At 41.0% G+C, this 25,198-nt stretch overlaps 3 protein-coding genes across 3 annotated transcripts; 2 read left to right on the forward strand and 1 right to left on the reverse strand.

Annotated features, from left to right (window-relative positions):
* Positions 1-87: 87 nt before the first annotated feature.
* On the forward strand, positions 88-4,077 carry LOC140370863 (interferon-induced protein 44-like). The gene is made up of 7 exons (XM_072458119.1): positions 88-583; positions 991-1,042; positions 1,603-1,798; positions 2,103-2,255; positions 3,130-3,301; positions 3,369-3,469; positions 3,595-4,077. Exons 1-7 carry the CDS (start codon positions 103-105, stop codon positions 3,838-3,840), a joined length of 1,401 nt encoding a protein of 466 aa, XP_072314220.1. The 5' UTR covers positions 88-102; the 3' UTR covers positions 3,841-4,077.
* A 4,851-nt stretch (positions 4,078-8,928) lies between these two features.
* LOC140370831 (growth arrest and DNA damage-inducible protein GADD45 beta-like) lies at positions 8,929-11,774 on the forward strand. Its single transcript, XM_072458074.1, has 4 exons — positions 8,929-9,065; positions 9,557-9,658; positions 9,764-9,980; positions 10,954-11,774. The coding sequence occupies exons 1-4, from the start codon at positions 9,019-9,021 to the stop codon at positions 11,056-11,058; spliced, it is 471 nt and encodes a 156-aa protein (XP_072314175.1). The 5' UTR covers positions 8,929-9,018; the 3' UTR covers positions 11,059-11,774.
* A 3,897-nt stretch (positions 11,775-15,671) lies between these two features.
* gng7 (guanine nucleotide binding protein (G protein), gamma 7) lies at positions 15,672-24,829 on the reverse strand. The gene is made up of 4 exons (XM_072458417.1): positions 24,690-24,829; positions 22,110-22,217; positions 21,200-21,315; positions 15,672-20,453 (listed from the first exon to the last, which is right to left on the reverse strand). The coding sequence occupies exons 3-4, from the start codon at positions 21,278-21,280 to the stop codon at positions 20,328-20,330; spliced, it is 207 nt and encodes a 68-aa protein (XP_072314518.1). The 5' UTR covers positions 21,281-21,315; positions 22,110-22,217; positions 24,690-24,829; the 3' UTR covers positions 15,672-20,327.
* Between the last annotated feature and the right edge of the window lie 369 nt (positions 24,830-25,198).

Here is a 25,198-nt window from a genome sequence, read left to right on the forward strand (position 1 = left end):
AAGCTTATCTCAGTAACTTTGAGCCTTAGATTTACTTTAACTTTGTATACATTTGAGTGAATATTCATTTGTCTTGGTGCTGCTTTCTCCAGCCTCTCCATCATGTCTGCCATCACCTCCAGACTCACTGACGACCAGAGAAAGAAGCTCCTCTCTCTTTTCAATCGTGCTCAGCTGCATCTGCTGTTCAAAGCCTCGATCCACGGTTTTGCTGCAGATCAGTTTCACTTTCGCTGTGACAAACAAGGCCCCACCATCTGTGTGGCCTACAATCCCTCTGGATTTGTTTATGGAGCTTACACCTCGAAGGACTTTGCTCAAACTAAGCAAAATATCATTGATGAGCATGCATTTCTGTACAGCATCAGTGAAGAGAGACCCAGGCCGATCCGGGTGGGAGTGAACGCAGGTCAACCTGCCTTTGTGGATGAGAGCACTGGTCCAAACTTTGGTGCTTTGCTGTTTCTAAATGATAATACAGCCACAGTTGTGAGTCCAGGAGGAGCAGCGTATACTTTCAACGCAACTGAGCTGCATCAAGACAACCTGATTTTGACTGAGTTTGAAGTGTATCGAGTTGAAGGTTTGTAAAATTTAAAATTCACTTTTCTATGACTTAAACCAGGACTACACTGAAGCAGAAACCTAGACCATTCTTGCCCTGAACAATTTGGTGCAAGTTGGGAGAGGCAATGAAAACAAAGTCGTAATGTTGACCATGGAATCCAGCTTATCTGGGCTCTCACGTTTTGAATCAGTTTGCACTGAGAAATAATAAAAATACAAAAAAGTATGTATGAAATTATAGTAAAGTATAGTATTTCTTTTCGTTATTGATTAACATACTTTTTATCAAATTATCATTCTAAATCTGTTCTAGTTCATGCACCAAATTATAATTATATAATTAAATTATACAGTACAGTATAGTATAACTATTATTTTAATTATTTTAGGACATGTAAAACCTGTATGTTTTGTTCTTTGCAGAATTGGGAGGACTCCTGGACAAACCCTGGAGGATTGTTCAGTGGAATGAAGAGTACGTATAAATAGAACTAAAGGAACTAAACTAACCTTTTGCACACATACGACACATAAGAGACTTCTCAGTAGATGGACAGGCCCTAACTCATTTGAAAGAACAGAACCTCCAGAAGTCAATCACTGTCTGAGCTGCAGAGGCTGCACTAGCACTGATTCATTACATATGTATTACTTTACATAATCAATCAAATCATGTTGCAGTACACGTGTGTGTTTTTCCCCCTGTAAAATTGCTTGATTTGATATATTTTGGTGTTTATCAGAGTTTCAGATGACACCACATCATTAGAGGCCTGTTGTGTGGGATGTTACAAACATATTGTTTACATATTGTCTAGTTTATATTTTGTCTTGACTTTTACTCTTTTTTTTTTAATAACATAATGGTTACTTAATTGGGCAATTGTTGTGGATTAAATACCAAAAACGATCTCGTAATTATGAGATTTTTATTATTACTATCAATATATTTTTTCCACAATGCTCATCTGTGACATGTGAGACACAATGTTCACGAACATTTGAATGTATAAATCTACATACATTTTCTCACAGAAAAAGGCAGGAGTTAAAGAAGCAGATCCAGTCGTACTGTCCCGATGTGAGGGGCGTGAAGGAGGCGCGGGTGCTGATGGTGGGACCGGTTGGAGCAGGAAAGTCCAGCTTCTTCAACTCCATAAACTCAGTGTTCAGAGGCAACATGACGTCCCAGGCCATCACAGGGACGGCGGGGAAGAGCTTGACTGTTCAGGTAACTACACTGAGTGAGGAGTAGAAAGAGTGAGTTTGACCACAAGTTAAAATAAATATACTGTACATAATTCTAGAACTGTGGTTTCCAAAGTGGGAGTCGGGACAAGCCTGGAGGGTCGTGAGGCGTGAGCTGGGGGTCACGAGATGATTACGATATTGTTTACAAATTATGACACTGAATTAATCTGTTTGAATATTGAAACATATTTTTGTCAAACTAGGTCCCATCACATAATAAACTATTCAATTGAATTTGTTTGTTTTTTTCTGGTTGAAATCATGTGTCTTTTGTTTGTTTGCAGTTTCGCACCTACACGATGAAGGCAGGAAAAGGAGGGCCCGCTGTTCCCCTGGTTCTGTGTGACACGATGGGGCTGGAGGAAGGCACTGATGCAGGTTTGAATCCTGACGACGTCATCAACATCTGCAAAGGACATGTGCAGGATCGCTACCAGGTACCACCGGATTATGGTGTTTTTACATCATCTGATTAGGTTGTTAGACCTGTAATATTATATATTTGAGTATATATGCAATACATAAATAAACATACTTTGCTGCCTTTCTGAGAAGGGTCACGTGACATGTGTTACTTCAGTGAGTCTGGTCAGCTGATTTAAACAGATTTTGGCGTTGTCTTTACATGTTTGGGTCAGGTTCTGTTGTGGATCCAACCTTCTTCACCACCAGCAGTGGCCTCTGTGGCTGTTCTTTTAGAACATTGCCACTATGTATTTCAAGCCAAACTTCACTTGTGTTCAAATGTTCAGCCATCCAAATATTAATGTTTTATATGGGATATATATATATATATGTATATATATGGGAATTTATACATTAATAAATACATTTTGGTTGTATTTATTTAATCTGCTTTAACCATGACCAATTATATACAAATCCAAATGGCAAAAAAGGCTGCAGGGATAAGAAAAAAAAACTCATCATATTTACTCAACATGATCTCTCTGGGTGGAGTCTGCATGTTCTCCCCGTGTTACCGTGGGTTCTCTCCGGGTTCTCCGGCTTCCTCCCACCGTACAAAGACATGCATGTGTTAGGTAAAATTGGTGACTCTAAATTGGCCCTAGTGAATGACTGTGAGAGTGAACTGTCTGTGATGTCTATGTCTCTGTGTTGGCCCTGCGACAAGTTGGCCACTGTCCAGGGTGTACCCCGCCTAAGGCCCGAAGTCACTGGGATAGGCTCCAGTCACCCGCGACCCCGAAAGGGAACAAGCGGTAGAAAATGGATGGATGGATGGATGTTCTCAAACCCTTATAACCAAGTTCATGTTGACTTCAGTCAGCCTTTTCCCTCTCCCTGTAGTTCAGTCAGTCTGCATCACTCCAGGAGGGGACCCCAGGCTACAGGAAGCATGTGACTCTCAAAGACAAGATTCACTGTGTGGTTTATGTGTTGGACGCGGGCAGAGTGTCCCTGATGGGCCAGAAGATGCTGGACAAGTTACGCACCATCAGGAAGAAGGCCAATCACATGGGTTAGCTGCTGTTATGTGTAGTTTCACTTTTCTTCTGATCATGACTTTTAACTGTTTCCATTTGTAGGTGTTCCACAAATTCTGCTGATGACCAAAATAGATGAAGCCTGCCCTCTAGTGGAGAAAGACTTTAAGAACGTCTACCACAGTGTTTACCTCCAAAAGAAAGTAAGTTGTGCAATAGCAATACAATGACCTCACCATATGGAGTAGTTCATTCTGAAACATAGCCACTGTTGGAATAAATCTTGCATAATATGTGCTCTTCATAATCCATATCTTTGTTCCTTTAGGCTCGTGAGGTGAGTGAGTCTTTGGGCATCCCACTGTCCTGCATTGTCCCGGTGAGAAACTACTGCACAGAGCTGGAGTTGAACCCGGATGTGGACATTCTGCTGCTTTCTGCTGTGGAGCTCATGCTAAACTACACAGACAGCTTTTTTGAAAACCTGGCACCCGAGGACCAGGAAGAAACTGACCAACCAGAACTCTACAGGTCTAATGACCAGAGCTTTAACAAAAATAAAGTTATAGTATAAGTTTTGCATATTCTGTTGACCCAGCTTTTGGCTGATCATGATTATGTGTTAGAGTTCAATAACAAGCACAGGTTATTATGAAGGAGATTTTATGTATAATCAACTTTTATGTTAAATAAGATTTTTTCCTTCATTATTGGTTTAACGTTGTATTTAGATTGTTGTATGAGTAATTCCACATTGTCCTGCATTTGAGACTCGAGTTCTCCGAAACTTTTTCATCTACCCCCTATCTCCGCCCATACATAGATGGTGGGTTCAGAAATGTCATATTGCCATTTTTCAACAATAAAAACACATAAATATAAATCTACTGTTACAATGTTATGGTGAATTACCACTATGATCTATAAAGTCTGCAACAGGAAGTTATGAACCTGCTTCTTTTATTACACAGTTTTAGATAATTATTGCGGTTTAAATGCTCAAGCCAAAGTTAGAGCAGCGTGCAAAAGGAATATACTAAAAAGGAAATTTAACATCAAGTTAAGAATAGCAGAGCTTAAAGTGGAGGAAACGTGCCTCGAAGCCACATTACATGCTCTCCAGCAAGAGTGTGCAGAGGCAATTGTCTTCTTTGTGGCGAAGAATGTGAGTGGGTCCCTCATAAATGTTATACTATGGAGCACACATCTATCTACGTAAAAGATCAACTCATCCTCAAAGATGCCACGAGCCCGCCTGACCACACAGAATACAATGAAATGCCGATACCGAATGTCACATTCCATTCACCCAAACGAGAACCAGGCAAGTTGGAAACTTTAGGAATATGTCCCTCTAAGATCCTCTAACTTTCCATTCACCCAGGCCACGCCTTTCAAACAAGAAACAGCAAGCTATCCAATGCCTTATCTCAGTATCACATGCTGAACAAACGTCCCCACCTGAAAGGTCAGATTCAGGATTTTATGCAAAGGTTGTTTGACAATTGACATGCAGAAATAGCTCTGCCTCTCAATGAAGAAGAAGAGGTACTTTCCCTTCTTCAAAGTACCCGCCCCGCAAACTGGACCAAATACGGGTCGTCTTTGACTCAACTGCACAACACGTTGGATCACTTAGTGATATTCTCCTCACTGGGCCCAAACTCAATAACAGCCTGTTGCGTGTGCTGATGCGACTCTGTGAAGAAAAAGTGGCTGTCACGGCTGACATCAATCAAATATTCCATTGCTCAATGGTAAGAGAGGACCATGGGAACGTTCTACATTTTCTCTGACATCAGAACAACGACATGGACCAGCCAAAAGTGCCAAAATGTCTTTGGCAACAGTCCATCGCCCGCAGTTGGTACCTATGAACAGAACCACACAACATCTGGTGGAACGCCATTTCTGCTTTGACGACTGTATTGTCTCCTTCCCATCAAGCACATTCTTCTAAAAGACAACCAAGCTAAAAGAAACCACTGGCCCATGGGGGTTGTGGCTGCGACCTTTTCAAGTCAAGCCGGAAGAATCAGAAAGATTGAAGTAAAGGTGACTTCAAGAGGAACCTTTTTGAGACCAGTTACAGAGACTGTACTCTTCTTACAAAATACAACCAAAGATATTAGTCCCAAGTGTTAGTGGTGACATCCTATGGACCTCAGACGGGGAGTGTGCTGGTTTGTTTCATGCTTATTTTCACTATTATTGCTGGAGAGTTGTTCAGCTTCCTCCTCTCCTTCTCTGTGATGCTGCTGCTCCAGCAGGCCACACCGTACAGAAGCTGATGCCACCACAGAGTCGTAGAAGGTCTTCAGGAGTGGCCCTGTCACTCCAAAAGACCTGAGTCTCCTCAGGAGGTAGAGCCGACTCTGGCTCTTCCTGTACAGTGCGTCTGTGTTATGAGTCCAGTCCAGTTTGTGGTTCAGATGAACACCCAGGTACTAGTATGAGTCACTCTCTCAGCTGTCCGTGTCGTGTCTGAGGTCTGCAGTGTAGAGGGTGAAGAGAAAGGGTGCGAGGACAGTGCCCTGGGGCGCCCCCACACTGCTCGCAGAGCTTGCTGGTGACTTATTTGAACAATGGCTGATTGTAGTGTGTCATTGTAAACCGCAACATTTCTCTAAATAGCAATAGAAACAGGTCCATTGACTTCTTCAAAACTACAGAACTTCCTGTAGAACTGACAGAACATTTTGTCATTTATGGCACATTTCATTGATGCTTTTCAATATCAAAGTTGTTGTTATGAAGTTTTGTGTAAATGTAGAATATCAAGCATTGTAATAGGAAAAATTAAAGAAAAGATAAGATACAAAAAGAAATATAGAAAAGTGCAGTGTTATATTTTTGTATTTAGTATTACTTTGTTGCTGTGTTCTCATCAACATTTTTGCAGCATTTTTATTGTGGCACATTGTTCTTTTTTTACATAACAGTGTTACGTAAGTGCTAAAGAAGTCACAACAACCTGCAGTGTTATCTATCAAACAAGGTAACAAGGCAAAGAGAGTAATTGTATTGTCCAGTCTCTTTTTGAGCAATTTTGAATATGTTAACCTTTTGATAAACAGTACAAATGCTTTTATGTGTTGTATTTGTTTTCTTGAAATTAAAATTTAAATTTGGACACTGTGCCATTCAATAAAACACCACAATCACAAATGCAGGCTGCCTAAGTTACTTAAAATGAACTTAAATCATGTTGGTAACAATACAAAACACTGTGCAAGCTTTTTTCTAACAATTTTAAATTTCATCAAATCCATTTACATTTAAAAACATTAGTGCTATTATAGCCCTCACTGCACTTAAACACTGCCCCTTCTTTCCATCAGCAGTGTTTGTTACCTGGAGGGGAAATGGCTTTTATATGCAAATGGTTCACACTGGTTTTATTGAGCTTTCAAAGTCACCTGACCCGAGACTGAGGCACTGACGATGTGATGATTAACTCTATAATGTCATCAGAAGCTCACGGGGATTAAAGAAACCACCATTGAGTGCTGGTCGTTCATTCAAATTTAGGCAAAAAAAAATTACAATTATCACTTAGCGTTGAAGCTGCAGCTGCAGATGATCCCTGCTGTTTTTAAGTGCATTTAAAACACTTTCTTTGTTAAGATTTTTGAATGTGTTCATTTGAATTTGAATTGATTTATTCAATTTTTCTACATTTTTCTACCTTTTGTCAATCTGATAAAAGGAAACGATCAAGCTCCAGGGCGTGTAAAACATAAAGGGAAAGCTATAACTCACTTATTTCAAGTCTAATCAACCATTCAGGCAAAGTTTGTACTCTAAACCCACAAATCAAGAAAGTAAGATTTAATTTGACGATAGATCTTTTACATTCATTCTGCCTGGTCTATTTCTTTCGCTATAGAAACAGAATCTGAAACAGGTTTATTTCCATTGTCAGTGAACAAAAGACTCTTTGGCGATATGTTACAACATGAAATAATGAATATTAATTAGCAAAATATAAACTGATCAAATAAGGCATGCATAAAAAATAGTGAGTTCCTAATTAGCATAATACTATTCTTAGACTAAACACTTATGTATGTCAATACTTATGTATTATATGACTGAGTGTAATAGGCCTGTAGTTCAGAAATCTGAACTGGATGCTTCTAGTATGTTTCAACATTTATTTATTTTTCCTTTTCCTATTGATATGATCTTTTCTCTCGCATGTCATAAGAAAAATGGCTCAACAGGTCCATACAGTCCATATCTCCCAACAGCAGCTTTATTACTTCTTCTACTCCCCAAGAATCTAGGCAGGCTTTGAAATCTGCTTTTCCCTCGTGGATATAACGTATTTCTGATCAGAGTAAATCAGACATCAGAAACTCTAATGATTCTCACCTTCACAAAGAGCCCAGCCATTTGTTTATACTCCAACAGCTTCTATTCAATATATTTTATATATGTGTTCTTGCAAACTACTCATGTATAAGTTTAGGTTTGCTTTATTGCTATAGATAACCACCAGAGGGCAGTAATAACTTCTTCTCACTCAATCCTGACTTTGTTGCACAACTGTGTCATTGTCCAGAATATTCTTTGCATTGTATAATTAGTTTTTATCTAATGTTGTTGTTATTATTCTAACTGTAGAGAACCATGTATAACATGAGTCGCCCATTTTAAGCGTGTTAAAATACCAACTGTAACAACTGCAAAAAAAAAACTGCAGATGATATTATGAAAGTGAAATTAGACATGTGCATTGGTTATTACAGGAGACAAACAAATCTGTTGCACAGATAACAATGCATCCGTTCTTAAGTGACATTATGGAATTATTTTCCATCCATTTATTATTATCATTAGGGTAATATGTAATCCTTTATTCTATGTTCGCACTGACATGATAATTGATCAGAGTTTTGATCGAATAAATTGCACGTCCTTTGATTACCAGCAGATGTCAGCCTTTAAGACCTTTGTTATCAAATGTAGACACTTAAATCAGGATCAGAAAAGGTTTATTTCCATTGTCAATGAACAGAATTCACAGACATTGGAACTTGTCTTGGTGATTCTTGTCTTGGTGCAACATAAAAACGATGAACAATGAACAAGTCAAAAATAGAAACTATTTAAATCTGCTATGGATAAAAATAACAATAAGCTATAAGATAAAAAAATAAGAATAAAAATAGAAAATAGGCTTATATCAAATGTCCTCCTTGAAGACACAGAAACTATAGTACATATCCTTAGTTTCGGATATATGTATTTATTTCAATCATTTCAGAACTATTCTTATTCTACTTCTTATTTTACATGTGCTATTAAAAAACATGATTACTTCGTTGCACAACCTTGCCATAATCAACCCATATTAATCAAAAACACAGGCCCATCAATCAGTGTGTCAGGCCTTTCTCTCATGTTTCATCTTGTGACTTGACCACATTCACAGGTGACATAATGGCCAGAATGCCACGCTAGTCGCGATGACAAGCTCAATGCCAGCGCTTTGTTGTGTGAAATGTAACTTCACTTCAGTCTCAGCGCGCGTGGGACAGAGACAGATCAAAGGCGCCGGGGCCAATCGAAACGCGCCGCTGGTTTCGGTCCCGCCCTCTCGGTTTGCGCCGGTATATAACCTTCTCCTGTTGCAACCGGGACAGAAACACAAACACACACGCGCTGCACAACTCTCACCGCGCTGGGAATACTTCATTTTTCTCATTTTACTGCGCTTTTCTCGGACTATTTACGTTTCGCAAGGATGATCCCCGAGGATCACTTTGGATCCGACGCGGTGGCGACGAACAGGTGAGATTTATACACGCGCTTCTTCACTTCCCACGCAATGCCCTTTGACCTGCGCGTTTCACTGCCCCGCAACCGTGGACCCGCAAAAGCACGTGCACGTTTCGTTTTTTTGTGGGGGAAATGACGGCGTGACGCGAAACGAGCTCCAAACACGCAACACGCTTCTGTAGAATTGCATCTTGCACAACACAAGGTGGCTTACATCACACCTTACTAAACTGTTACTAAACTGCATGCTTTAAAGGCTTTTTTTACATTTTTAAAGATGAACAATTGCATGCATTTGAACCGTAAACGTCAAATCTCGTTATTCAGTTGCTTATTTAGACACATTTTTGCAACTATTGTAGTATACTGGATCTATAACACTTTCACTGGATCTATAACACATCTATTATTGATTTGCACCGCATTTTGTGTCATTTTGTGTGACCTTGACCATACAGTTGCATTTATGTGAGTGCTAAAATGCTCCTCTTCTCTTCCTTCAGGATGCACTCTGCAGGTGTTGCCCTGGAGGAGCTCCTGGTCACGGCTCAGAAACAGGATTGCCTCACAGTTGGCATCTACGAATCCGCTAAACTCCTTATTGCGTAAGTAGCGGGCCCCCACCTTCCACGTGTGCCGCTCTTAAGACCTCACGCCGTCCACCCCCTTGATCACATGACCTAAAACCTAATTCGCATTTGCTTTCGCAGTGACCCGGACAGCGTGGTCCTGTGCGTCTTGGCGGTGGACAACGAGGAGGACGTGGCGCTGCAGATCCACTTCACGCTGCTCCAGGCGTTCTGCTGCGACAACGGCATCACCATCCTCCGGGTGTTTGGCGTGCGGCGGTTGCAGCGGCTGCTCCGGGGCGAGGGCGCCAACAGGAACCTGGAGGAGCACGGAGACTTCCACTGCATGCTGGTCACGGTGAGGCACTTTACCCCGCTGCTGTCTGGATGTATGGATCCACTGTGCACTGCACGAGTAGAACTGCCAATAACAAGACTACTACTACTACTGTTATTATGTACTCCACAACATACAGTATAAGACTCCACTTACTACTACTACTACTGTCATTATATACTCCACAACATATAGTATAAGACTATTCCAGTTACCACTACTGTTATTATATACTCCACAACATATAGTATAAGACTATTCCAGTTACTACTACTACTACTACTGTTATTATATACTCCACAACATACAGTATAAGACTCCACTTACTACTACTACTACTACTGTTATTATATACTCCACAACATATAGTATACGACTATTCCAGCTACTACTACTACTACTACTGTTAATATATACTCCACAACATATAGTATATACGACTATTCCATTTACTACTACTACTACTACTACTGTTATTATATACTCCACAACATATAGTAAAAGACTACTCCAATTACTACTACTACTACTACTTATAAGCCTACTCCTAATTGGGGCTGCACACTATATCATAAAAGTGATATATTGGCTAATGCAATAGTCAATATCACAACAACAGACTAAATGTCGCACTAATGATATGTAATGTCCTCCATATGACAGACATTTTCGTATTCAGTTTGACTAAAACATTAAGGAATAAACATATTTTAATAGAATTAGAAACTACTTCTACTTTTGTGAAGTTGATATGCAACTACGGTACTTTTGCTACCATCTGTATTAGCATCTACTACTACCTTTACTACTACTTTTTACAACAAATACTACCCCTCTGCTTTCCTGCTACTACCACAACTAATACACTTTTCAGTACACTATGATGAATGCTTTTATTTGATATAGGATTCTTATTACACTACATTTATGTTTATGAGTTGTATCGCATCAAAGGCTCATCATTAACTTTTGGATCTGATTTTGTCCCTTTCAGAACCCACAAGCCGACCACTGCCGGCTCCAGGAGGTGGACACGTACTGCCAAGAAAGCCGTCGCATGGACCAGTGGATCCCCGAGTTGTCCCTGCAGGAACGCTGACCGCTTTCAGTCACAAAAACAGAGAAAAACCCCACGTAATCTGCATCCAATGTCGGATACACGATTAACTCAAGCCCTCCAAGCTGCAGCGACGATGGCCTTAAGTGGCATTGACTGTGACGAGGGCGAGCGAGGGAGCGAGACTTACGGGAAATGTGAGTTTGAGGATTCTTGTTCTGCGTAAATCGTTGATCTCTTGGGTGTGTGTGGCATTCAAAACAGCGGAGTAACGCCTAAGGCCGTGCCGGACCAGTGCAGCCTGTGGAGCGCCCAGGAATGTGGGACATAGTTTCGCCATTATAGCATTCCTCCGGCTCGAGTTGGGAGAGCCGCTTGGAAAGACGAGAAAAGCAAGGTGTGCGCGTGTGTGTGTGTGTGAGAGAGTGAATGCGTGGTATGCGCATACAATTGTGTCTTTATTTAGCAAAGACGGGGCGTGATGTGTCGCCCTGCTGCGCAAGAGCCTTGGAGACTGAAATGACGTTGAACAAGCATGAGACTGCAAGAATGAAATGCAAAAAGGACTTTTACTTAATCACTTTTATTATATGCGCCTCGATGTATTATATGTGCCTCGGTTGGAGAAGACTACCTACTGTAAAACACAACTTGAACTCTAAATGCATTCTCTTTAATATTAATGTATTGATTATTTGTAAAACACATTTTCATAGTTATTTATTCTATGCTTGAAAGTCAATAAATTATTTTATTTACCGGTCAATGTCTAGTCTCAGCAGTCTTTATCTCTGTTCTCAAAACCTACTGAACGGTAAAAATATTTCTGTTTGTAAATGCAATCAACTACTGCAACTTACTTAACATTACCACAACTACTACTGCTACTACTACCACTGCAACTTACTTAACATTACCACTACTACTACTACTACTACTACTACTACTACTACTACTACTACTACTACTACTGCAGTTTGTGAGAGCCCGGAACTGTGTGTCTGACACTCGGACCTACAGTGTGGGGGCGCCCCAGGGCACTGTCCTCGCGCCCTTTCTCTTCACCCTTTACACTGCAGACTTCAGACATGACACGGACAGCTGTGTCCTGCAGAAGTTCTCTGACGACTCTGCCATCATCGGACTCATCACGGACGACGATGACGCGGAGTACAGGGGACTGGAGCAGGACTTTGTGGACTGGTGTCAGCGGAACCACCTCCTCATCAACGCGGGGAAGACCAAGGAGATGGTGGTGGATTTCCGCAGACGCCACCACACTGCCCCCTCACCAGTGAACATCCAGGGACGGGACATTGAGAGAGTGACTCATACAAGTACCTGGTGTTCATCTGAACCACAAACTGGACTGGACTCATAACACAGACGCACTGTACAGGAAGAGCCAGAGTCGGCTCTACCTCCTGAGGAGACTCAGGTCTTTTGGAGTGACAGGGCCACTCCTGAAGACCTTCTATGACTCTGTGGTGGCATCAGCTCCTGTATGGTGTGGCCTGCTGGAGCAGCAGCATCACAGAGAGAGAGAGGAAGAAGCTGGACAGAGTCATCAAGAAGTCCAGCTCCGTCCTGGGCTGTGCTCTGGACTCGGTGCAGGAGGTGGGGGACAGGAGGGTCCTGGCTAGATTCACATCTATGCTGGACCATGAGTGTCGCCCCCTGCAGGACACTCTCTCCGCTCTGGAGAGCAGCTTCAGTGAGAGACTGATCCACCCTCGATGTGTGAAGGAAAGGTTCCGTAGGTCTTTCCTTCCTGCTGCTGTCAGACTTTATAACAAACACTGTTAGTCCTGAACACTTGCAATACTGACCTAACCTAATACTGATGTGCAATTCTGTCATATGTGCAATTGCTGTTGGAATTCATGTGCAATTCATGTGCAATTACTGTGAAATTCATGTGCAATCTATGTGCTGTCGTGACACATATTCATGTGCAATTACTGTCGTGATCACATGCAATGGTATTTATGTATTTATTTATTTGTCTATGGGAGTTTTTATTTATTTATAGGACATCTTCTACTGAAAGTGTTTTTCAGACTTCCTATAAGTGATCTGTTCTTTTCTTCTGTATCTACCTGCGTTGCACCAATGAAATTTCCCCATGTGGGACAATAAAGGAATATCTTATCTTATCTTAACTTACTTAACATTACCACAACTACTACTACTACTACTACCACTGCAACTTACTTAACATTACTACTACTACTGCTACTACTGCTGCTACTGCTACTTACTTAACATTACCACTACTACTACTACTACTACTACTACTACTACTACTGCAACTTACTTAACATTACCACTACTACTACTACTACTACTACTACTACTACTGCAACTTACTTAACATTACCACAACTACTACTACTACTACTACCACTGCAACTTACTTAACATTACTACTACAACTACTACTGCTACTACTGCTACTGCTACTGCTACTTACTTAACATTACCACTACTACTACTACTACTACTACTACTACTACTGCAACTTACTTAACATTACCACTACTACTACTACTACTACTACTACTACTACTACAACTACTACTACTACTACTGCAACTTACTTAACATTACCACTACTACTACTACTACTACTACTACTACTACTACTACAACTACTACTACTACTACTGCAACTTACTTAACATTACCACTACTACTACTACTACTACTACTACTACTACTACTACTACTACTACTACTACTGCAACTTACTTAACATTACCACTACTACTACTACTACTACTACTACCACTGCAACTTACTTAACATTACCACTACTACTACTACTACTACTACTACTACTACTACTACTACTACTACTACTGCAACTTACTTAACATTACCACTACTACTACTACTACTACTACTACTACTACTACTGCAACTTACTTAACATTACCACTACTACTACTACTACTACTACTACTACTACTACTACTACTGCAACTTACTTAACATTACCACAACTACTACTACTTTTCATCAAACTGACTGTTACAACAAACATTTACTTTTTCTGCTTTTGCTGCTACTTCCTCTACCTGCCTTAAACTATGTCTTATAATAATAATTTGCATCCTGTTCACTTAACCTCCCCTGTTATTTTGAGCTTCAAAAGTCAATAAATCATTTCTATTCATAAGTTCTCTTCTCCGATTTCAAAACAAACGCGGATGCATGCGTCATGGAGTGGCATTCTGGGCTGTGTCACGCAACAGTCCTTTACATTGTATTTGGAAAGACGTGCCCATGCCCTGTTTCTGTAAACAGAAGAGTCAGAGAGGGAGGGATAGGTGTGGAGGCAGACGCATATTTGGTTGGTACAAACAAAACAGGTAAAACAAAACCGAAGTAGACGCACTGTCCCTTCAAATCAACCGCACGTAGAGTATCATTTGGATAGCTTTTATTTGATATGTTTTTTTTTTAACAAGGAATATATGTACACGTTATGGTTGCAGCATGTTCTTGTACAAAAGAGTGGTCTCCGCCCTGCTTCTCACGTGCCTGGTCTTGGCTAAGAGGAAGACAGGGAACATTCACGCACATGGGTCTCCTGTTTGTTTATCATGGGCCGAAATGGGTGTGTCTTGGGAGGGGGCTTGGGTTTGCCATTGGCTGTCGTGCACCCGCCTCCATTTTGATTGGTCCGGTCTTGCCTGAGGGTAGAAGGAGGCTGGAATACTGAGAAGAGAGTCACTTGGGAAGGGCAATACAATAGTGCAAGAGTGTTTTTGCTGTGTCTTTGTGTTGGAGAGCTGCACTTTATGGACAGCGTGCGTGTATCCAATTGTGTGCCAACGTGTGCTTCTTGTAGCGAAGGAAATGTACAGTTTGTACTGCAAAATAACATTTCTCAAGAGAGCTGAAAGAACATGATACAAAACATCTTCTGAAATAATTAAAGAATGTTGCATTTATTTTCTACTTCTGCACTGTAATCAGTTGAGACTTTTGCTTGTACTACTACTGTCAACATTACTATGACTATAATACATCCACTGCTCCTTCTGCAACTACTAGTTCAGGCTCTTGAACCTTGAACTACTTCTACTTCTATACATATCTGTACTGCAGTTGCAACAGGTATGCAATACTAGTTGAAAGTTAGTTGTAAATGTCTGCTTTTGTGTATAGGCCTATTTTCTATCTACACCCTTTTATAGCATTTTTCCGTACGTATTTACAGTATTGTCAGACATCTTTCCAGAGACTATTAACACTATTTTATGTGTTTGGCTGCAAGAAACAACAACATAGTTCTGCATAAGAAGGAAAACATATTCAAAGTACTTGTGTATGTTTTGTTATTGTGCAGAAAGTTGAAGAAAAAAAAAGTTGACTGCTGCACTGTAATGAGTAATGCTACTACTACTACTACTACTACTACTACTAGTACTACTACTACTACTTCTACTACTACTACTACTACTGCTCCAGCTACAATATTTATAAGTACAAGTTTTTTTTGCATTATTTTTTTGCATTTTCCTGTGCATTTTGATATTAGTAATGTTAGTCCTTTGAGAGACTATTAACACTGCAATTTTAATCACATTGTTGCTGTACAAGCCTAATCAATAAACCATACCCAATACATAAAAATGACAACAATATATGTTATTATATCATCTTTTTATTAATGTTATCTACTTCTCAATATCTTTTTTTAACAGCAATATCCACAAAATATTAACAGTGTGCAAGAAAACATGAGTTATGGCACGTCAGAGAACAGTTACAAAAAATAGATATATTTTCTTCATAATCAAGGCAAAAAGATACAGTATGCATACACAGGAGATCCGAACACAAAAACGCGGAAGGGCTCAGAGCCGATGCAGCCGATATGAAAAATCTGCTCTCATATCTCCAGCGGACAACAAATGTTCTGGGGTGCGCGTTATGTCATAACCCCAGTGGCATCCCCAAAACCAGCACAATATCTACGCCACGTTAAGGCAACCACCATCCAATCAGGAAAGCATTTTGGAGGATAAACTGTGCGTCTCTGATTGTAGGCCCAACCAGCAATGGAATGATTCGAAATAGACCGAAAAAAATAAATACAAATAAATGTCAGACGTGATCAGGACAACTCGAGTGTAGATTTGTGCCTTGATATTATGTTAAATGTTATGTCTGCAGTTGCGATCCTTCATATCCAAACTGTTTTAAATCCCGTAAGTTTCCTAAATCCTGCTGGAGTTTCATGTCCGGGGAGCATGTTCAACACTCAGGTTTCGCTGTGCATTGTTATGCTATTACATCAGCTGCCCTTTCACTCGGTCTTCTTCACAATGGAGAGAATGGCGACGTCAAGCAACAAAAGCTTTGGCAAAAAATAGCAGGTCTTTCAAAAGGACTCCAGCCACAATAAGCAGCATTTGCCAACATAATAGCTAAGATTGTGATAAAAATGTTACCTTACATAATGGATAAGTTTGTATGCCGCACCTTTAACTGTCTGAGCAGAGGCGAACTGTACCGTTTGTTTACATGGGAGCAACAATCTAGGTATGAAGCTTCCTGCATGTGATTATTACAAATTATAGGTATTAACCATATGTAAATAAATAAAAAAGAAACAACTTTGCCCATGCGATTCAATAAATAAAGAGGGTTCCATTTTGAAGGGATCTGTATATCACTAAACATCTTGATTTAATCCCAAACCAGAATAAATCAAAGCGGCTGCATTTGTGCATTGGAAGGGCATCTGACACAAACCTACGCTAACTGCAGTGTAATATGCAAACTTCTGAGGCACATGGTCTAAACTGGCAATCCCTAGAAGGCATAAATAAAGTTAGAAGAAATCACAAATACCTGGCTATTTATGTCCTAACTGCCTCTATTTTAAGCGATGATTAGCCAACCGGTTTGTTACACTCCGACCCCTGTGCGTGACGACATCCTCCCGAACACTCCCTGTCTTCAGAGGCCAGGCGTGCCGTCCTGGCTAAATGTTGCAAATGACCCGCTCGATCTGGTCAAGCTAACCGTGACCTGGTTCTGCAGCAGAGTCACACACAGCTGTAGCAGGACAATTCGACACGACAAGAGCCGAGCACGCCGCTGCAAAAAAGACCAGCAGCTACATGAATTACAGTGTATTTAAATCGGAATGTTAATTTGAGGAGTTTTGGGCGCATTTTGTTGTCACTTGTTGGACTTGTTGCTGTTGGAAAATGCTGTTTTATGCATTAAAAGCAGATTCAAGCAACATTTCATAGGAATACCCAAAGATACATGTGATGTGCACGATGCAAAGCAAAAATAACATGCAGAGATTTACTCATAACTGCATGTAATATGTTTTAAATGTGTTATCGTCGAGCTAATACACTGTAAAATCATTGCTCTTCCTGCTTTTCTTGCCCTTTCTGCACAAGTAGCAATGGAAGATAAAAGCGTGAATATTTGGACAAGGCCTTGTAAGATAGCTTCAGTTTCAAATATTCATGTAACATTGAAGTTGGCTTTTATAATTTAGGCTCGTTCAACAGTTTGTGAACATGTATTTGTGTGTTGTTTGTTTGTAATGAATAATAACTATTGTAACTTTTGGGATTCCTTTTCTATTTGTGGGAGAAAACATTTTATTATTTACTTTTTGGCAATTTTTCTTAACTTTTCTCTGCAATTATTATGGCACATTATTTACTATTTGTGTGTTAAATGACTAATAATGACACATTTTTCAGTCAATCAGTTGTAAAATCTCACTGTTAAGGACTAGAAAATCCATATTATCTTGAGTTTAGTGATATTATAAAGAAAAACTATCGTATTATCAAGAAATGTAGCTATATTTTTAAGGTAATCATTTACTTTAATAGCAACCTTATTAACAATTCAGCCCATTATATCAAATATAGTCTGACAAATTGCTATTATGTCAAAACTGAACGAATCCAGCAAACACCCAACTATTTTAGCTCGACACTAAATGCCTGTCTCCCAACCTGTTCTAACTGTAACGTCGCAAATCTGAGACTGACAGCCCTCGTCCCTCTCCGCACCTCTGGATGTGCCAAACCAGGCGCAGGTGGGGTCACGACGCCCTGCTGATAAAAGAGCAGGAGCCCACAACTCAGCGGGACAGGCCACTCCACTGTCCATCAACAGCCCTAAACCCACAGAAACTTAACCCAGCCCAAGCGAGGGAAGAGCGCGAAGAAGTGGCCGAAACCCGCGCATGTGTCACCAGTCACTGCTTTAGCCCCGCGATGACCTCAAAAGCTACGAGGCAAACTGCAGGGGGAGTGTGGGGAGGCGTGTGCGGAAGTTGTCCTGGTTGTCCGATCACAAAATGTAGAAAAACATGAAGGCTTTTCCAGGTGAGAGAAGAGAAGAGTAAAGGAGGTTCGCAGCAGCTTGGACGAGGTACAACGTTGATGCTATGGATTGCAAACAGACGAGACGGCGTATATAGGGGAAAGCGGGTGTGAAATAATACCGTTCTTTTGCTCTTTTCACCGCAATCCAATAAAGAAATGGATCCAGAGTAAACACAAGTCGAATTGAAAAGCCAATTTATGACTTGCAATGGGTCGATTTGATGCGCGATAACGTCTAACGGACAGAAAACTGAAATAAATGTGTTTTTTTCTTCTTTAAAAATCTATAAAACTGCTTTTTACATGACCAATGCGAGATAGGTCAAGTGGGAAGTCAACTAAGACTAGCCGTGACACCCTTCGACTGTATATAATCCTTAACAAAGCGAAAGCCGGCGTTTCTATCCATCCTGACTTTGTATGTATCTCGTCTTCTTTCAAAGCTGCTACAACCATCCCCCGCTCGAAAGCCCCAGATGACACAAAAAAAACAAGAGGTGACGATAGACAAGAAGCTCGACCGACATGAAGATAAAGTAAAAGTAAAAAAATCGAACATCCACAGAGGGGACGTCGTATTTAGATCTTGTATCTTACAAACACTGTACAGGGTAATACTCAACTGACCAGGATCCATGGACTCCATAGAAAGAAGAAACTCTAAATAAAATCTAATACGGCTACTCTCAACTGATCACTTATGCACATCTCAAAGAAAGTTTATACATTTAGTTTGTTTGTCGCAACTTCATTATTTTATCTTCTTCTTTTTTTTTCTTCTTCTTTTTTTTTACAATCAAGTTTGGTTTTTCAGAAAGGAGGGAAGTTGTAGAGGAACAGGAAGGGTGTAAAAAAGAAGACACGTTGTTGTTAGGGAAACTCGGAAAATCTTCAAGAATCTAACCTCAAAAACAGGATTCTTCATTATCAAAGCAAAATAAACACACTAAGCACCTTCATATGTTGAAACGTTAAGATAATTGCGCCTATTGCACCTCTAATACGGGAAAATTGGACATAACGGTGCCTTTATTTTACGGTATAGCTTTGTTTTGGGAAAGGTATGGGCATATTTAGTCTGAAAAATCACCTCAAAGTGTAAAGAAAGTTAGAGGAGCCGTGATATTTAGGAAAAACCTTGTGGTGTTCCCCCTGGCTCGGTACTAAGACCGATGTATTTTCGTTCTAGTTGGCGGATCAGAAATACTGTAAAATAAAAAATATTATCCGATAAACTCAACAAAATATAAAACCCACATTAATTCCACAAACTGTTAAGAAAAATGTGGTAAATGTTTTCTATGTGGAGAATTTCTCTACAAGTTTGGCACAGCTGGGGATTTGGCCATATTGGGTTGGTCACAGACAGAGACCCAGAGCTAGGCTTGGATAGAATCGTGCTAGCTCAAAAAAAACAAAACAAAAAACACTTAGCCACTTGCTCTAAAGTTAATCTTGTCTATCATGATTTCATACAGGCAGGTTTAAGGTTGTAAGCGTCAAACTTGAATTTCAAAAAATCCGCCGTGTGACGATAATTCCATTGCCTACACACACGCGCTCTCCCTCAGTCTAAAGCCAAGCAGTCCATCCTTCACCCAAATGAATGACGTCAACACTCATTTCAAATCCATTTGGAGTAATATTACCAGCAATTTTGAACACGCCAAAAGCACCTTTAAACAGTGATAAACAGCTTTGAAAAAGTGGGAGCGCGTGATACTTGCTGCCCCCTACCTGTCGCCAAGCAGTATGGCGTGTTTGGGTTATTTTTGGAGTGTGTGTAATGGGAGAGAGTAGGACTTGTAAAAAGAGCTGTGTTGTTTTTTTATGTTTGGAAAAGGAAACAAGGGAGGTCAAATTAGGTCAAGTGAGCAAATATGTATGTGTCTGTGTGTGTTACTGAGAGCACGGGTAAAAAGAGGAGAGCTATAGGATGATGCAGGGTTTCTTGTCCTTGAAGGGGTTTTCAGAGGTGGGCACCCCGACGAGCAGAGGGTCACTACGGGCGTGCTGCTCACAGTAACTCATCAGGTCTGCGGCCGCTTTGGACACCTGAGACAAAGACAGAGACAGAGACAAAGACAAAGACAGAGACAAAGAAAGAGACAGGGAAAGAGAGAGGTATTAGGGTATGTGGTGGTTTAGACTTAAAGGGCCTCTTAAACTGAGGTGGGCCCACGGGTGTGTTTATTCCCTTTTGTTCACCATCTGATAAAAGGAATTAATCAATCTCCTGGGCATGTTAATAATTCAAATAAAGTTGGAACCTGCTTATTTTTTATTAACAAAAAAAAAATAGGCCCTAAGCTTAAAGGGCTGAACAATTTAGGACAAATGTAACGTCAATATTAAGATAAGATTAACAAAGGACGTTTTTGGTCAAGATTCAGTTCTCGGTGCATATTTTAAACAAGGCCAGAATGTATTTGGTGACACACACTCTCATTCATGCACGAGTGAAGTGTCTCGCCCAAGGACACAATAGCAGTGCGAGCCAGTCCGAGCAGTGCACGGCTGTTGAGTTGGTGTTCGAGCGCTCAAAGCCACTGCACACGACACGCTCCACTACACACTCTGTACTGTACTGTAAAAACGCGTATTCTCTCAAATTGCACAAAAAGCCTCAAGTGCAACTGTTTATTTCCCTATTTCAATGGATTATGAGTAATAACATGTATTTATCTATGTATGTTGACTGCAAATCAAACGACTCTCTTCTAACTTATAGGGAATTTAAATTGCATGTCGAAACCACATACTTACACCCCAAAGTTACATAGAATAAAAATATGACTCACTTTGATGCGCTCGATCCCTGCCTCGATCCTTAGCTGTTCCACCAGTTTCCGGGCCTGGGCGATATTGTTAGTGGTAGACATACTGATCCATCAGAAGACACCAACACCTAAGAAAACTGCAAAGACAGAACGTACATGACAATTACTTACCAATTACAAGTATAAAGTGATGGTATGATGGAAAATGATTATATTATATGCATTTGTATTGATAGACTATTAAATATTTAAAGCCGCTACTCTGTAATTATTCCTTCAATCAGTCTTTATTGATTGTACATTGACTGGTGTGGTTATGGATCACAGACTCAGAGCAGTTGAAGCAGTGCAATTGCGCCATCTTGAGGTCTCACTATAGAAATGCAGTAACCACACCAACTATAGGTGAAGTCTTGACATTGTAAAGAGGTGGGGTACACTATGGGAAAGTAACAAATGTGCTCCCTCTGTTTTTACTTTGATAACTGTCCGTATCTTTGCGGATTGTGTCAGTTTTTCTCTTACTCTATTACTTAACTTGCTATTATTTTTATGCTATAATGTTTTGCTGTTATTGTAGCTGCTATTTTTTATTTTTATTATTATTATTTTATTGTATCTTTATTTTTATTTTCTTCCCTCCATTTAAGATATGAGAGGACCTGTTTACAGGAGTTTTGTTAATAAGAGTGTTAATAAGAGTTTTTGTTTATAAGAGTTCTTCTATTAAGAGTGTGTTTTTAAACTTCCTATAAGTTATCTGTCCTTTCCCCCTGTACCTACCTGCGTTGTAACACCAAAATTTCCCCATGTGTGGACATTAAAGACTATCTTATCTTATCAACTGGTATCTTAGTGTGCTTAATTGCATGGCACTTCCATTCCAATAGATCTTGTATGACATATTTCACCCAAATGCATATGTTTGTACCTGTCTGGTGGACTCGACCCTCTCCAAAGTGGACGAACAGTTGGAACGACGTGGAGTTCTCAATGAGACAGAACTGAGATGGCTTCACTCACTCACACTGGTTTGTTCCTACGGAGAAAAAGACAATAAATGCATGTGTTATTTACTGTCCCAGATCATACCATTCAAATAAACATGCACAATATATGTAATTCACTATTGATCTATGGTTGCGTTATTATTACAGTATTTCAAACATTGTGACTCCAGCTTCTACAATCATCACAAGCGTCCAAGGAACTGTCTTGTTGTCCATAGCAGCTGTATTGGGTATAAAAAGTGGTCAAATGCTTCTGAATATGTTACTATTCTAAGCCCTAATTATGCTTTCAGTGAGGCTTGAACCTGTGATTAAACTTAAATGTTTGAGATGTTGAGGCAGTGTTTAGGTTGTACTTTTCTGGTCACAAAACATTTATTTCTATTCTATTTCTCTTTATGGACACACACAAAACAATCGAATTATTGTCTCTGCTCGATCACATGCAACACGACAAAGACTAAAGCGAATAAGTAAAATAAATCGAGCCTAGACCACCACATCTTTCAAGGAGCAACTGGACGTGACAGCTCCCTGTAATGCCACACATATGGCATCCTCACGTCCACCACCTCTAACCCTCTGCCCCTTCCACCGCCCCAACCCACACGTCCCACATGCGGAGTATAAAAGCCCCTTTATGCAGGGCCGGAGTGTGTCCCTGTCTGTCCCTATCTGCCTGTCCCCGCGCCTCCCAGGAGCAGCGTGGCTTTAATTACTCCTGCTGTGAGTAGCTCTGAGATTCATGTCTTTAATTAGGGCTTTTATGTATGTGTCCTCAAGTGTGAGAGCGAAATATACCTCCACACGAGAACACATGGCGACACATATTTCGTTTTCCATTGCTGTGCCTCAACTTCTCAAATGTGTATACAATGATGTATCTAAGTAAATGTGTATAAACTAATTACAAAATGAAGGTATTAAAGATTTGACACTGTTCAATAGGACTATACACAAAATACCAATACTGCAATATATTGGGAGGAACTGCTTGGCAATACAAATAGCATCAATACCGGGATCATGATATATTATAAATGAGTTGTACACTTAAATGTCAGCCAATTTACTGCATTAAGGCTATTAAGTCCATTGTGGATGTGAAATTCCAATGCATTTTGTTATTCAATGTAAGAAAAACTTCAATTCTCCGGGATTAGTGGTTAAATCTACACTTCCACTATATTCTCTTATAGGTACATTCTATGGGAACAGAGATTGCTGGTTCACAAACTTTGATATATTGCAAATCTATAGATAAATGTGTGTTAAAACATAGCACTGCACATCAGTACAACATCAGTAGCACCATGAACACAACGTAACCAGCTATTTTTGGGTAATAATTGATCAAGACTACATAGCATACCTACAATAAATCAGCCTAAACTGACCAAAACCCCAAAGTCTATTGTCATTTTCCATTCACCTTGGTACAGATGCACACATACTCGTCAAAGGCTACAGTTCCTACAAATACTGCTACAATACTGCATGATCTTAGGCCAGATTGACAATCGTACAATGTGCACATACAAGCTACATTGGGCTATATATTTGGTATATTGCAAATCTATAGATAAATGTGTGTTAAAACAGCACTGCACATAAGCCAACATCAGTAGCACCAGGAACACAACATAAGCAGCTATTTTTGGGTAATAATTGATCAAGACTACATAGCATACCTACAATAAATCAGCCTAAACTGACCAAATCCCATCATTTTCCATTCACCTTGGTACAGATGCACACATACTCGTCAAAGGCTACAGTTACTACAAATACAACTACAATACTGCATGATCTTAGGCCAGATTGACAATCGTACAATGTGCACATACAAGCTACGTTCTGCTATAGGCATTTACCACTTAAAATAATAATAAGGAGCACCCCTGTGTTCCCCGTGGTGCAGCCTGTTGATTTGCCTAACTCGCTTTGGCATATGCTCCACTCAGACGATGGAGCCCTCGGAATCCGTTCAAACTCCCGTCTTTTTGGAGCACCTCACGAGCCTGGAAATCACCCACATCCACGCGCAAAGACAACGGGAACGACCACGACCCTGAGCGCGAGACACACACGGAGCGCTCGGTGCGTGTGTCGGACGAGCCCCGCAGCGGGAAAATATGCGCGATCCCCTTATCGATCCCCGCCGCTCCGCTCGGGGCCTACTGTTACCGACCACCGCTCCCCGCGACAGGGCCCCCCGCTCCCCGCCGCCGCGAGAAAACACAATGCGGGCATTTTGATGGATAGAACAGCGTGTCCTCACCCTCTCCCGTGGCTACCCGCTACACGCAACAGCGCCTTTACGCACGCCAACCGCACCGTCGCCACATAATATTCGGCCCCCCCGAGTGGAGCGCCGCCGCCGCCGTTACAGTGATCGAGGCGAATACCGCGGCCTTTAGTGCGCGTGAGGGAGCGGGGTGGTGACAGCGTGAAAGGCAAACTCTTATCACCCGTTATTGCGCAAATGCAAAGCGGCCTACTTGCTCAAAATCCAGTGGTTGTTTTTCTTTCTTTTTTTTTTTTTTTTGGAGGATCGAGGCGCGCGCGGTCCGGCGATCGGAGAGGCGTGAAGCCGATCTTCACCGACCCCTTTCTCTCTCCCGGTCCTCCCCACACCCTTTCCGCTGCCGGTGTGAGAAACTGGGGGGCTCTCGGGGTGGGTTGGATGGGTGGGTGGTCGGGGTTGGGGGTTGTTGGGTGGGTGGGGTGGGGTGGGGTGGGGTGGGGGGCGGGATCCAGAAAATCGTGACACGCGTTCTGCTACTGGGGGGAAGAAAAAGAAAATCACACGGGCCGACGCATTTGTGGGAATGGACGGAGCGCGGATAAATAACGGCGCGGGGAAAGAAACTCACCTCTTGATACGCGCCGTGCCGCTCAGGATTGGTGATTTAAAGGGCCAGATCCGCTGGTTTCTCACCCTCTCACCGCTCGTTCGCTCCCCGAGCCAAACGCCTCCCCCTCGGATACCGCTGTCTGTCCACTCCTC

This window comes from Eucyclogobius newberryi, unplaced genomic scaffold (assembly GCF_026437365.1).
Source record: "Eucyclogobius newberryi isolate DKJ021-1_F unplaced genomic scaffold, fEucNew1.0.hap1 SCAF_21, whole genome shotgun sequence".
In the NCBI taxonomy this organism is placed as follows: Eukaryota; Metazoa; Chordata; class Actinopteri; order Gobiiformes; family Gobiidae; genus Eucyclogobius; species Eucyclogobius newberryi.